Source organism: Garra rufa, chromosome 21 (genome assembly GCF_049309525.1).
Source record: "Garra rufa chromosome 21, GarRuf1.0, whole genome shotgun sequence".
Taxonomy (NCBI): Eukaryota; Metazoa; Chordata; class Actinopteri; order Cypriniformes; family Cyprinidae; genus Garra; species Garra rufa.
Window position 1 is genome coordinate 41315476 of NC_133381.1, and position 16539 is coordinate 41332014.

Sequence of the window (16539 nt, forward strand, 5' to 3'; positions counted from 1 at the left end):
CGCCTCACAGCGGGAAGAGATACTGTCTTGATCACTGAATATTCATGGCCGCCTGGTCGCCGTGACAGGGGGGCAGCGCGGAAGAGGATGTCAGCGCGAGAGTGAGAGAAACGCAGAGAGGGAGGAAATCAAACGCCAGTTCACACACAATATAAACAGAGCCGCGCAGAGGAGACAGACAGCATCTGTGATGATTGCGGGGATTGTGGGAAATGCTGCAACCCGCAGTAACACCCGGCAGTAGCTGCAGCATATGGCCGAGTGCGTCTCGAGAAAAACTTTATACCGCTCACATGGTCAGTTTAAATCCATAATCAGGCAACGCTGGCTTTGGCGAGTAAATAAATCTGACTGTAATAAACATGCAATTCAATTACATCTGAGTCAATTATAATAAGTTTTTGTTTTTGTAAAATGTTACATTGTAAATTATCAAATGATGAAGGCCTGAAGCTTAACATTAATGTGCTGTGCATGAAACAGTTTTCACTCATAAATTACTAGTACTTTTTTCAAATAAGTAACACTGTATTAAACTTAAAATTTTGAAGTAGAAAGAATAAAATAGATTTTTTTATTGTAGAATGTACTTCAGTGATGTATTATTCAATAGTCTTCTTCAGGGGGTTAATAAAGGCCTTCTGAAGTGCTTCTTCTTCTATGAAGGCATGATTCTCTAGAACCTAAAAGAGAAACAAAAAACATTGTTGGACTTACCTCAAGCTAACTTTTACGAATTTACTCACCTGTTGTCTGCTGATCCTCTTTTAAGAACTCAACTCACCTGTTTGAATCCTATTTTCTCCTGTGTTGTGACAACAACAAAGCCAAATGCAGAAACATGTGGCAAATACAACAAAATCAAATACAGAAACATTGCAAATACTCATAACAAAACCAAATTAAGAACTGCAAATATTCATAATGCAACCAAATACAGAAATGTGATGCAAATATTCGCAATGCAACCAAAAACAGAAATGTGATGCAAATACTCACAATGCAACCAAATACAGAAATGTGATGCAAATACTCACAATGCAACCAAATACAGAAATGTGATGCAAATACTCACAATGCAACCAAATACAGAAATGTGATGCAAATACTCACAATGCAACCAAATACAGAAATGTGATGCAAATATTCGCAATGCAACCAAATACAGAAATGTGATGCAAATACTCACAATGCAACCAAATACAGAAATGTGATGCAAATATTCGCAATGCAACCAAAAACAGAAAGGTGATGCAAATACTCACAATGCAACCAAATACAGAAATGTGATGCAAATACTCACAATGCAATCAAACAAAGAAACATGCTGGAAATACAACACAACTAAATACACAAATGAACTGCAAATACTTGAAACCAAATTTAAAATTCTCTACAAATTCTCACAATGCAACCAACTACAGAAACATGATGGAAATACTTACAATACAACCAAAACAGAAATGTGATGCAAATATTCGCAATGCAACCAAAAACAGAAATGTGATGCAAATACTCACAATGCAACCAACTACAGAAACATGATGGAAATACTTACAATACAACCAAAACAGAAATGTGATGCAAATATTCGCAATGCAACCAAATACAGAAATGTGATGCAAATACTCACAACACAACCAAATACAGAAATGTGATGCAAATACTCACAATGCAACCAAATACAGAAATGTGATGCAAATACTCACAATGCAACCAAATATAGAAATGTGATGCAAATACTCACAACGCAACCAAATACAGAAACATGATGGAAATACTTACAATACAACCAAAACAGAAATGTGATGCAAATATTCGCAATGCAACCAAATACAGAAATGTGATGCAAATACTCACAACACAACCAAATACAGAAATGTGATGCAAATACTCACAATGCAACCAAATACAGAAATGTGATGCAAATACTCACAATGTGACCAAATAAAGAAACATGCTGGAAATACAACACAACTAAATACACAAATGAACTGCAAATACTTGAAACCAAATTTAAAATGCTCTACAAATTCTCACAGTGCAACCAACTACAGAAACATGATGGAAATACTTACAATACAACCAAAACAGAAATGTGATGCAAATATTCGCAATGCAACCAAATACAGAAATGTGATGCAAATACTCACAACACAACCAAATACAGAAATGTGATGCAAATACTCACAATGCAACCAAATACAGAAATGTGATGCAAATACTCACAATGCAACCAAATACAGAAATGTGATGCAAATACTCACAATGCAACCAAATATAGAAATGTGATGCAAATACTCACAACGCAACCAAATACAGAAACATGATGGAAATACTTACAATACAACCAAAACAGAAATGTGATGCAAATATTCGCAATGCAACCAAATACAGAAATGTGATGCAAATACTCACAACACAACCAAATACAGAAATGTGATGCAAATACTCACAATGCAACCAAATACAGAAATGTGATGCAAATACTCACAATGCAACCAAATATAGAAATGTGATGCAAATACTCACAACGCAACCAAATACAGAAACATGATGGAAATACTTACAATACAACCAAAACAGAAATGTGATGCAAATACTCACAATGCAACCAAATACAGAAACATGATGGAAATACTTACAATACAACCAAAACAGAAATGTGATGCAAATACTCACAACGCAACCAAATACAGAAACATGATGGAAATACTTACAATACAACCAAAACAGAAATGTGATGCAAATACTCACAACGCAACCAAATACAGAAACATGATGGAAATACTTACAATACAACCAAAACAGAAATGTGATGCAAATACTCACAACGCAACCAGAAATGTGATGCAAATACTCACAACGCAACCAGAAATGTGATGCAAATACTCACAACGCAACCAGAAATGTGATGCAAATACTCACAACGCAACCAGAAATGTGATGCAAATACTCACAATGCAACCAGAAATGTGATGCAAATACTCACAATGCAACCAAATATAGAAATGTGATGCAAATACTCACAACGCAACCAAATACAGAAACATGATGGAAATACTTACAATACAACCAAAACAGAAATGTGATGCAAATATTCGCAATGCAACCAAATACAGAAATGTGATGCAAATACTCACAATGCAACCAAATACAGAAATGTGATGCAAATACTCACAATGCAACCAAATACAGAAATGTGATGCAAATACTCACAATGCAACCAAATACAGAAATGTGATGCAAATACTCACAATGCAACCAAATACAGAAATGTGATGCAAATACTCACAATGCAACCAAATACAGAAACATGATGGAAATACTCACAATGCAACCAAATACAGAAATGTGATGCAAATACTCACAATGCAACCAAATACAGAAATGTGATGCAAATACTCACAATGCAACCAAATACAGAAATGTGATGCAAATACTCACAATGCAACCAAATACAGAAACATGATGGAAATACTCACAATGCAACCAAATACAGAAACATGATGGAAATACTCACAATGCAACCAAATACAGAAATGTGATGCAAATACTCACAATGCAACCAAATACAGAAATGTGATGCAAATACTCACAATGCAACCAAATACAGAAATGTGATGCAAATACTCACAATGCAACCAAATACAGAAATGTGATGCAAATACTCACAATGCAACCAAATACAGAAATGTGATGCAAATACTCACAATGCAACCAAATACAGAAATGTGATGCAAATACTCACAATGCAACCAAATACAGAAACATGATGGAAATACTTACAATACAACCAAAACAGAAATGTGATGCAAATACTCACAACGCAACCAAATACAGAAACATGATGGAAATACTTACAATACAACCAAAACAGAAATGTGATGCAAATACTCACAACGCAACCAGAAATGTGATGCAAATACTCACAACGCAACCAGAAATGTGATGCAAATACTCACAACGCAACCAGAAATGTGATGCAAATACTCACAACGCAACCAGAAATGTGAAATGTGATGCAAATACTCACAATGCAACCAAATATAGAAATGTGATGCAAATACTCACAACGCAACCAAATACAGAAACATGATGGAAATACTTACAATACAACCAAAACAGAAATGTGATGCAAATATTCGCAATGCAACCAAATACAGAAATGTGATGCAAATACTCACAATGCAACCAAATACAGAAATGTGATGCAAATACTCACAATGCAACCAAATACAGAAATGTGATGCAAATACTCACAATGCAACCAAATACAGAAACATGATGGAAATACTTACAATACAACCAAAACAGAAATGTGATGCAAATACTCACAACGCAACCAAATACAGAAACATGATGGAAATACTTACAATACAACCAAAACAGAAATGTGATGCAAATACTCACAACGCAACCAGAAATGTGATGCAAATACTCACAACGCAACCAGAAATGTGATGCAAATACTCACAACGCAACCAGAAATGTGATGCAAATACTCACAACGCAACCAGAAATGTGATGCAAATACTCACAATGCAACCAGAAATGTGATGCAAATACTCACAATGCAACCAAATATAGAAATGTGATGCAAATACTCACAACGCAACCAAATACAGAAACATGATGGAAATACTTACAATACAACCAAAACAGAAATGTGATGCAAATATTCGCAATGCAACCAAATACAGAAATGTGATGCAAATACTCACAATGCAACCAAATACAGAAATGTGATGCAAATACTCACAATGCAACCAAATATAGAAATGTGATGCAAATACTCACAACGCAACCAAATACAGAAACATGATGGAAATACTTACAATACAACCAAAACAGAAATGTGATGCAAATACTCACAACGCAACCAGAAATGTGATGCAAATACTCACAATGCAACCAGAAATTTGATGCAAATACTCACAATGCAACCAAATATAGAAATGTGATGCAAATACTCACAACGCAACCAGAAATGTGATGCAAATACTCACAACGCAACCAGAAATGTGATGCAAATACTCACAATGCAACCAAATACAGAATTGTGATGTAAATATTCACAACACAATCAAATAAAGAAAAGCACTGCAAATACTCACAAAGCAAACAAATATAGAAATGTGTAACAAATACTCACTATGCAACCAAATAAAGAAACATGCTTGAAATGCTCACAACACAGCCAAATACAGAAATGCACTGCAAATTCTCACAACGTCCCCATTGTTCCTTGTCTTTTGTTTATCTTGTTTTTTTTTATTAAAACACCTGCATATAGATATACATCCCTGTGTTTTTTTTTTCAGTTTGCATGCGTTTTCTTTAGTTGCAGCATGTTGAGCTTAGTAAAATGTAGGTAGTTACATGAAATGTCTTGTATTTTCCAATGAACTATTACCAAGACAAACACATTTTACCTTTTTACCTGCTTTTTCTAGACATCCCAGTGATTCCAGACCTGGAGGAGGTTCAGGAGGAAGACCTCACCATGCAGATCGCTGCTCCACCCAGGTATCCTACTACAGTCTAAACCAGGGTTGGCCAACCCTGTTCCTGGAGATCTACCTACCTGCAGACTTTAGTTCCAGCCCTGCTCCAACACAGCTGTCTGTAATTATCAAGTGCTACCTACGAGATTAATTATCTGTTTCAGGTGTGGAAGATGGTAAATCTCCAGGAACAGGGTTGGGGTTTAAACAATAATCATCATCAAGTAAACAAACTCTCAAATGCTTCAAGGTCTGCTAGATCTTTCTAAGAACTTAGTTAATTTAGTTAAAATGTTTATATGCTTCTGGCTTAAACAACACTTTGGTACTTAATAAAGAAACTTTCTTTCTTTTAACATTCCTGCTGATTTATACCTGACCCTGGACCACAAAACCAGTCATAAGGGTAATTTTTTTTAAAATTAAGAATTATACATAATCTTAAATCTGAATAAAAAGGCTTTTCATTGCTGTATGGTTTGTTCGGATTGGACAGTGTTTGGCCAATATACAACTATTTGAAAATCTGGAAGCTGAGGGTGCAAAAAAATCGAAATATTGAGAAAATCGCCTTTAAAGTTGTCCAAATGAAGTTCTTAGCATTGCATATTATGAATCAAAAATTACATTTTGATATATTTGTGGTAGGAAATTTACAAAATATTATAATACTAATTAAAAATTAAGCTGTGGTATGTTTATGCCTATTGCTGCTGCTGCAAAAAAATAAAATAAACAGACACATGCTTATGGTTCTTTCTCTGCAGTATCCAGGTGAACAGAGTTATGACCTACAGAGACCTGGACAACGACCTCATGAAGTACTCAGCTTTTCAGACCCTGGTGAGACACTTTCCCATCATTACCCATCATTCAGAACACAGACTGTGGCTTTGTCCAAATCGAGGATCTTGTAAGGCAGCATAAGGTTGCTGTCTAACTCATCCTTTACATTCTACAGCGTCTCTGTTTTGGGGTGAATATTTGGTCACATGCTGCCCTGGCATTATATCGTATAGCTGCAGTATTTTGAGTAATCATGTCTGTATTGAATGTTTCCCAGGATGGAGAGATTGACCTGAAGTTGCTCACAAAGGTTTTAGCCCCGGAGCAAGAGGTGAAAGAGGTGAGCTCTGCCAGTAAATATAGCGTCTGTCCGGCTCTTTCTAGGCCGTGTAAGAGGGTCAGTCCAACAGATTTATGAAATCACAAGCAGCATTTTTCATCTCATACCGTCCCACAATATGTTACAGGACAGTTCACCCAGAAATGAGCACTCTGTCTTCATTTAGTCGCCCTCGTGTCGTTCTCTTCTGTGGAACACAAAAGAAGACATTTTAAAGAACCTTTACACTTTTATATAGAATGGCAGTCCATTAAGGACCAAAAACATCAAAATAATTTAAAAAGCACCATAAAAGTGCATATGATTCATGGGAACATGAATTATTTCAAAGAAAGTAGAAAGAAAGAATCTCTATTCAGATATTAAATAATGAAGACCATTATTTAAATAATGTTATTTATTTTATTTATTTATTAAATAATATCAGATCTGTATGTATAATCTTTCAGTGATCATGTCTAGAGCTAAAGAATCTCAATAATTTTCATCTTTTTGATATTTCTTGTATCTTATGTATTTGTTTTAAATGGTTGAAAGAGAAGCCATCTTTTTAACCAGTTTCAGCTAAACCTGAAACTAATTAAAAGCCATTTCCATAATTTAAAGAGTTGAAATAGAACAAGATGTATAATACACTGTAAAAAAAAAACAAAGCCGTAACACTTACAGTAAAAAAACGGCAGCTGTGGTTGCCAGAATTTTACCGTAAAAAATACGGTAGCAATGTTTTACATTTTACGGTTTTCACTTAAATTTACAGGTAAATACCGTAATTTCACTGATATAATGGTAATGTACCAACTTTTTGAAGAACTAAAATCTGTATTGTACCTTTGCAATACACTGATAACCACCAAAAGCAGGTGGTGATGATAACATCACATAATGAACCAAAGCCCATCACAAGGAGATTTTAAATAATTACATATATAGACCTTTTTCCTGAGTAAACGATGAGCGCCGCCATTACGAATTCTAACGTCAGATTGAATGCTTTTCTGTTCCGGTTTCCATAGGAACCCATTCAAATAGCGTCCATCTGTTTTTAATGTAGCCAACGTCCGCTGCTTCGTGTCATCTACACACTCATTAAAGTGAGGCACTGACAAATGACGCTCAAGTGATGGCGCTATGGAGCCATGTGCTTTTTAAAAACATTTTAATAGGTTTAACATTAGTTTATTAGCTCGGAATATACCCTAATTTGACTAGAAACAATGCAGACCGGAAATGCAAAGCATTCTTTCAGTTAAGAGTCGGACTTACTTCCGTGTTCAGGAAAAACGTCTATAGAAGGTACACAGTGTCATTCACACAAACATTAAACACCATCATGGTAACACACATAAAACTGAAGTAATGCAAAAAACATTAATTTAACAGCATTAGATGTAACATACAACCCTAATGTACAAAACTGCCAAGAAAAAACTAAGAAGAAAAAGTTATTTCAACAAAAAAACATCAAATAAAAAAATTAAAAACAGGGAATTCTGGGAATGTCAATTTACGGTTAATTTTACGTTCTTTTCCATTTCCAAAAACAGTAAACTCCCGTAAAATTACATGCTCAGTTTTTCACCGTATATAGAAGGGGAACTTACCGTTAACCATTTCACAGATTTTTACCATAGCATTTTTACAGTTTTTTACCGTTAAATTCACAGTCATTTTTTACAGTGAGATGAAAAACTGGAACAAAAAGTAAAGTGTTTTTAAAGTAATATATATTACATAATACTAAAATAACACTAACACTGTTTTACACACCATTTTTCACTGTAAATCAGTAGTAAAAATGTTTTACGTTTTTATGACAAAGTATATTTAATCATCTGCCCATTGGCAGATTATTTTGCTTGTTTCATGCAAAAACCCACTTAATTTTGACTTCTTGTTTCTGAAAACAAGACAATAATTTTTATTTGTCTAGAAAATCCTTCTTGATTTAAGAATTTTGAGATATTTTGACTGGAAACAAAATAAAAAATCTAAGTAAGAAAGTATTTTTTGCAGCGAAATTGAATGTTAAAGATATTTTGGGGAAAAAAATAATTTATTTTACATAAAGTGACAGTATTTTATGAGGAAGACCAAAATGATTAATCAAAATTGTTTTAAAAAGCACCATATGATTTGTGTGACAAAGTCATAAAATCAACTTTATTTATTTAATTATTTATTTTTTTACATTTTTTTTTCAATTATTTTGAGGCTTGACAGACTGAGCTGCTCATTATGAGTCCTAAATGTCATATTCTATGGAAATAGTATACGCAAAGATTTATTTGTTCCTCAGCCTGAGTGTAAGTAAATGAGGACAGAAGGGCCCTTTAAATCCGCTGTATTTCTCCTGTTTCCTGGCCGTTTTCTCCTTGTGAAGTGATTTGAAGTGAAGTTGATGGTGTCTGTGCAGGAGGATGTGGTCTGGGATTGGGATCATCTGTTCACCGAAGTCTCCTCTGAACTCCAGACGGAATGGGATCAAGGAGAGCGAGATGATCAGTCTCCACTTCCTGTGGCCTGAAGATGGATTTACACCTCAGGACTGACGTCAAGTGCTCAGATAGGAAAATATTGTTCATATTGAATGCGTTTCTTGACGATGGCGTTGTGTCTTTGCCGCTGACATCTCCTGTGTGTTTCTCATCAAGGTTAACCTTGCAAACCCAGAAACATTGCTTTTCTTAACTGGATCAATCTGGAGACATTTGTCACCGTTTGTAGTATCTGGAAAAAACGTAAATCCAAGGTTAATGAGAGAGGGAACTAAAATCCAGTTGATTGAGTTAAAATGAACTTTGCACATCCGAGCAAGCCGGCCTTATCATTATTGACCACACCATCGACCATCTGAGCTCATCCTGTTCTCATGAGCTTCATTCCTGCGTTTCTGGATTAACGTGATAACATGCTTCATTTAAAACAGAATATCAAATATATGCATTTAAATTCACTATTTTGAAAATATATACGTCTCGTGAAGTCATCAGTGATCACTAAATAATTATTTACCATGTGTTTACACTGATTTAAAGGTTAAAAGAGAGTCTGTCATGTTGACCAGTAGGTTTGGAATAAAAACACTAAAAACAGCATCTTTTAGAGTGTCGTTATTGATAATAAAACTATAAATGTTTAATAATTAAAGCACACCGAAACTGAAGTACTAAAACTGAAATGTATATAAGCATTAGTTTTCTTAGTATTTCTATTTTGCTTTAAAGCACATACAAAATTACTAAAGAAAACTAATATAATAAAAAATAGAAGCTAATTTAGTTGGCAAGACAAGATTTTTTGTTTAAAGTTGAAATACTGAAATAAGTAAACTTAATTAAAAAATGTCCACTGCCACTCAAAAGTTTGGGATCAGTAAGCTTTTTAATGCTTTTTAATGGAGACTTTTCTGCTCATCAAGGCTGCGTTTATTTGATTAAAAACACAGAAAAAACCTGTAATATTGTAAAATGTTAATGCAATTTAAAATAGGGGTTTTCTATTTTAATATACTTTAAAATATAATTTATTCCTGTGATGTAAAGATGAATTTTAAGCATCATTACTCCAGTTTTCAGTGCCACATGATCCTTCAGAAATCATTTTAATATGCTGATTTATTATCAATGTTGGAAACAAAATGCTGCTTAATTTTTTTTGGAACCTGTGATACTTTTTTAGGATTCTGTGATAAATGAAAAGTTAAAAAGAACAGCATTTATTTAAAATAGAACACGTTTGTAACAATAAACACCTCGTTCAAACTTTAAGGTCAGTACTTCTTTCTTTCTCTCTTTGAAAGAAATGCATACTTTTATTCAGCAAGGATGTATTAAATTGACAAAAAGTGATATTAAAGACTTATATTGTTAGAAAATATTTCAATTTAAAATAAATGCTGTTCTTTTTAACTTTTTATTTATCAAAGATTCTTAAAACAGTAGACAATATTAAGCAGCACAACTGTTTCCAACATTGATAATAAAAGTAATAAATCAATATATTAGAATGATTTCTGAAGGATCATGTGACACTGAAGGCTGGAGTAATGGCTGATGAAAATTCAGCTTTGCATCACAGAAATAAATTATATTTTAAAGTACATTAAAATAACTGAATCGAATTGCAGTAATTTTTCATAATAATAAATGAATAAATAGAACTTTAATGAGCATACACTCTTAAAAATAAAGGTGCTTTAAAAGATTCTTCACAGCGATGCCATAGAAGAACCATTTTTGGTTCCACAAAGAACCATTCAGTTAAAGGTTCTTTAAAGAACCATCTCTTTCTTACCTTTTTATAATCTGAAGAACTTTTATGAAACAGAAAGGTTCCTCGGATGTTAAAGGTTCTTTATGAAACCATTCAGACAAAAAAAGTTCTTCTATGGCATTGTAAAGCACCTCTATTTTTAAGTGTAAGAGACTAAAAAAAACATTAAAAATCTTACTGATCCCAAACTTTTGAACAGCAAAAAAAAAAAAAAAAAGACAAAAATGCAACAAACTTACTAAAACTTTAAATAAAATGAAAACAAGTATTAAAATAAAACCTAATTCCAATTATAATTTAATAATATATTAATGATACTAAACTAAGATTGGCTCAAGGTCCAACACAACTTTGAGACATGATGCAAGACGTTTCTCAAGAACCTGTGATGTACATGAATACGCAAAAGTGCATTCACACACACACTTGCTGTACTTTGTTTTTCTGTCTCTCTCTCACTCCTCACATGAGCTTTTTTGGGCTCTTTTAATGAATTCTGCCCATATGCCCCGAGCAGCTGCCGCGATGCCCCTTCCTCCCCCCCCGCCGAGCTGTGAAGTGCCCATCCATGTACAGACAACCTCTAGCTGTCTCTCTCAGGGATGGCAGCGCCCACCGCCGCTCGCCTGGCACCGCGCTCACAGCCAGTTTAGGAGGCGGCCGCTCAGATTAAAGCCCTGTGATAGCGGGTAACTGACCCGCCTCAACCAAACGCTCCCACAACCGACCCGTCGGACTGAGGATTAGGTGACGGCGAGAGAAAGAGAGAGAGAGAAAGAGAGAGGCTTGGCATGAGACTGAGTCCAGCTCCTCAAAGTCACCTCTCTCTCTCTGTCTCTCTGTCGTTTTATCTGTCTCCATCTTACATTCTGCGTGGCTCCACTGTACTGCGTCTCTCCTGAAGATTATGGCTTATTATAGAGATACAGCACCAAAATATGATCATTCTGTCATCGGCTACTGTTGTTCTAAACCTGTGTGAGTTTTAACCCTATAAAGCTGAGGTATCATATTTGACACTCACATTTCTAAGGCCTCAACATGATCAAAACTTTGCTGGTAAACCTGTTGTTTTTTTAGTGTAATTGTACAAAATTCCACCTTCAGCTGGTGCTTCATGTGTCGTTTTGCTGTCAAATCTTGACTGATTTTTATCAAGTAAATGTCAGAATAACTTACACTTACACTTACTGGACTGAAGCAGTTTGGCTTTACTTTGTTCTCAATTAATAATTTTTTAGTCTCAAATCTGATTATCAGGATCTTTAAGAGGAACTTTTGTTTCTAGAAGCTTTACTTTCACTGTTCCTCAGTGGAGGAATGATTTTCACAAGCCTCCAAAACATCTCACATCTTTTGAGGAATGTTCTTTTGTTCATCTCTCAATCATCATTGGATTGCATTGCATTATATGTTTGGATCATTTCAGCATCTTACTAAGACATATTATTGGAGATACAGGGCGATGACTGATATTTATATAATTCTGAGAAATAAAGTCGCAATTGCATGATAAAATCACAATTATGAGGAATAAAGTCAGAATTGCATAATATAAACTCGCAATTCTGAGGAATAAAGTCACAATTGCGTGATATAAACTCACAATTATGAGAAGTCGTAATTGCATGATAGTCACAATTGCGAGTTATAAAGTCAGAATTCTGAGATATAAACTCAATTCTGAGAAATAAAGTCTTAATTGCATTATAAAGACAGAATTGCATTATATAAACTCGCAATTCTGAGAAAAAAAAATTCTGAGAAAAAAAAAATAAAGTCGTAATTGCATGATGAAGTTATAATTGCGAGTTCTAAAGTCAGAATTCTGAGATATAAACTCACATTTCTGAAAAATAAAATCAGAATTGTGTGATATAAACTTGCAATTCTGAGACATAAAGTCACAATTGCATGATAGTCACAATTGCGAGTTATAAAGTCAGAATTCTGAGATATAAACTCACATTTCTGAGAAATAAAGTCTCAGTTGCATTATAAAGTCACAATTGCATGATATAAACTCACAATTCTGAGAAATAAAGTCGCAATTGCATGAGTTAAAATTGCGAGTTCTAAAGTCAGAATTCTGAGATATAAACTCGCATTTCTGGAAAATAAAGTAAAACTCGCAATTCTGAGAAATAAAATTGCAATTGCATGATAAAGTCGAGTTATAAAGTCAGAATTGCATGATATAAACTCGCAATTCTGAGAAATAAAGTCGTAATTGCATGATGAAGTCATAATTGCGAGTTCTAAAGTCAGAATTCTGAGATATAAACTCACATTTCTGAAAAATAAAATCAGAATTGTGTGATATAAACTTGCAATTCTGAGAAATAGTCACAATGGCATGATAAAGTCACAATTATGAGTTTTAAAGTCAGAATTGCATGAAATAAACTCGCAATTCTGAGGAATAAAGTCGGAATTGCATGATAGTCACAATTGCGAGTTATAAAGTCAGAATTGCATGATATAAACTCACAATTCTGAGAAATAAAGTCACAATTGCATTATAAAGTCAGAATTCTGAGATATAAACTTGCAATTCTGAGAAATAAAGTCGCAATTGCATGATAGTCACAATTGCGAGTTCTAAAGTCAAAATTCTGAGATATAAACTCGCATTTCTGGAAAATAAAGTAAAATTTGCATGATATAAACTCGCAATTCTGAGAAATAAAATTGCAATTGCATGATAAAGTAGAGTTATAAAGTCAGAATTGTGAGATATAAACTAGCAATTGTGAAAAAGTCATCATTGCAAGTTTATATCTCGCAATTCTGACTTTATTTCTTGAAATTCTGACTATAACTCTCAACTGTGCAAAAAAAAAAAGTCAGAATTACGAGATGTAAACTTCAGTGGCGGAAACTGGCTTCCATAATTTAATGCATACTTGATGAAAAAAAAAAAAAAAAAACTCTTGACCTATTAATCGGAAGAAAGTCTTTTCCTCCTGTCTCTCATTCCCATGGCTAGTAAAACAAACCAGGGCAAGTCATACATTTTTATTAAAAATGCCCTCTGGCCTTAAAATCGTAGCTGCCGGAGCTCCACGGGTCTGTATTGGTGTATTTGGATAGAGTCGGATGCTTAATTGTCGTTCAGAATGGATATAATTGGCTTTGGTGGCGTTCTAATATGTTTGGGTGGTGACAGAAGCTCCTCCATCTTATCTGCTCTCAGTATCGCCCATCCATACGGCCAGGGCAATATACGGCCGTGTAATTAAAGTGTAAGAAAATGTGCAGATTGAGAGATACGGGAGAGTGAGGGGTGCGGACAGACGTGACCAAGCGTGGAAGTCACGGGATGTTATGAGCACACGCTTATACCTGCCGGACCACGTGCCGGGCCTCAGGTCCCGACCTCTTATCAGGGGCCGTATTGTTTGATTCCTCACTGGGTTTGGCTACAAGAAAGCACATGACTTAATATGTGTAGATACATCAGGGGCTTTAATGCATCATGCTCATATCATGAGGAATTAAACTCTCCTTGATCTTTAGAGATAATAGAGTCATTCATTACGGAAACATACTGTAGCTTTCACAACTCAAAAAAGAGCAATGAGCAAAAGTTTGGGATCAGTAAGACTCATACCCCTGGTTTCACAGACAAGGCTTAAGCCTAGTTCTAGACTAAAATGTAAGTCTGAGTTGTTTCAACTGAAATAAAATTGCACTGTTTGATCATAAAATATATCAGTGCCTTTGTTTTGTCTTAAGATGCACACCAGTAATGTATTTTTGTAAGCATGGTTATAAAAATTACTTAATTGTCCTAATTGAACTATGGCCTAATCCTGGTTTAGCTTAAACCCTGTCTGTGAAACCGGGCCATAATGTTTTTTTAAAATCTCTTAGGCTCATCAAGACTGCGTTTATTTGATCAAAAATACAGAAAAAATACAATAATATTGCAAAATGTTATTACAATATGAAATAATGGTTTCTATTTTAATATACATTTAAAAAATGTTTTTCCTATGATGCAAAGCTGAATTTTTAGCATAATTACTCCAGTCTTCAGTTTCACATGATCCTTCAGAAATCATTCTAATATGCTGATTTATTTTTAGAATTATCAATGTTGGAAACAGTTGTGCTGCTTAATACTTTTAGTAACCTGTGATACTTTTTTCAGGATTCTTTGATGAATAAAAAGTTAAAAAGAACAGCATTTATTTAAAATATAAATCTTTTCTGACTAATATAAATCTTTGCTATAACTTTATCAATTCAACACATCCTTGCTGAATAAAAGTAATAATTTCTTTCAAAAAAAGACAGAACAAAAATGTACTGACCCCAAACTTTTGAAGAGTAGTGAATATTGTTAGAGAAGCTTTCTATTTTAAATAAATGCTTTTCTTTTTAACTTTTTATTCATCAAAGAATCCTGAAAAAAGCATCACAGGTTGCAAAATATATATTGTATTATAATGTTATTTTACATCATAATAATATTTCACAATATACATTTTTTTCAGTATTTTGATCAAATAAACACAGCCTTGATGAGCATTAGAAACTTTTAATTTAAAATACATAAAAACTTGTAAACGTTACTGATCCCAAACTTTTGACCGGCAGTGTACATCAATGCAAACGTCAAATGTGACAAATAACAAATGATGTTTGAAGAATAATTAGCTGTTCATGAAATAACAACGAACATGGTCCAAAAGTTTCAACCTCCAGAATAATGACATAATGGCAGTGTAAAAATGGTTCAAACTACTTAAAACTTGTCTGAAGCAATGCTAACAGTTTGAATTTTGTAATTCAATTTCACTTTTAAAAAATACATATACAGAGGCCAAATCAAATATAAAAAGAAAACACCAACCAGCTTCCAGGACCATCTGTTTTGTAATTAGTTTTTTTTTTTTAATCTTTATTATATTCATAATTATGAGATACAATGTTGAAAGTAATTAGATAAAAAGCCATAAATATGAGAAAAAGTCATCAGTATGACTATTATTATTACTTATAATACAAGTCACAATCTGAGATAAAATTAGTCATTATAAGTCAATAATTGTGAGATAGAAATAATTACAATATAAAAAAGTCAGTTATAACAAAAGCTACAATTGTAACAACTCAAAATTATTTAATAAGAAGTCGTAATTACGGCAATGTTAAAATTATTATATAGCAGTTATGAGCTAAAAAGTTGAAATATAAGTCAGAAATTATGAGATAATTATGACATACTTTCAAAATGATAAGTCATAATTATGAGATAAAGTCCCAACTGTGGCTATGTAATAATTTCAGTGACTTTATCTCATTATTATGACTTACTTTGAATTTATGTCATAATTACAACAATTTTTGAGTTAAGTCGTAAATAAAACATGAATTAAAAATAAGTCATAATCATGATATAAAGTCATAATTATGAAAAACCTAGTCACAGTTATGAAATAAAAAGTTGCAATAATGACAAACTAAGTCATAATGATATTATTAGATCTCTATTATCTAAATCAATTCACTTTTATGAGATTTAAAAAAGTAATAAAGACTACAGTCAAAAAAATGGGTCATAATTATGACAAAAAAGTTGAATTATGAAATAGTCATAATTATGAGAGATAATTATTACAT

At 33.6% G+C, this 16539-nt stretch overlaps 1 protein-coding gene across 1 annotated transcript in view; it reads left to right on the forward strand.

Moving 5' to 3' along the window:
* Positions 1-9599, forward strand: part of ift43 (intraflagellar transport 43 homolog (Chlamydomonas)) — a 30812-nt gene extending 21213 nt beyond the window's left edge. The window contains exons 6-9 of the mRNA XM_073827446.1: positions 5457-5529; positions 6275-6350; positions 6571-6633; positions 9050-9599. Coding sequence (XP_073683547.1) covers positions 5457-5529; positions 6275-6350; positions 6571-6633; positions 9050-9160 — 323 coding nt within the window. The 3' untranslated portion in view covers positions 9161-9599. The remainder of the gene's footprint in view (positions 1-5456; positions 5530-6274; positions 6351-6570; positions 6634-9049) is intronic.
* Positions 9600-16539: the final 6940 nt, after the last annotated feature.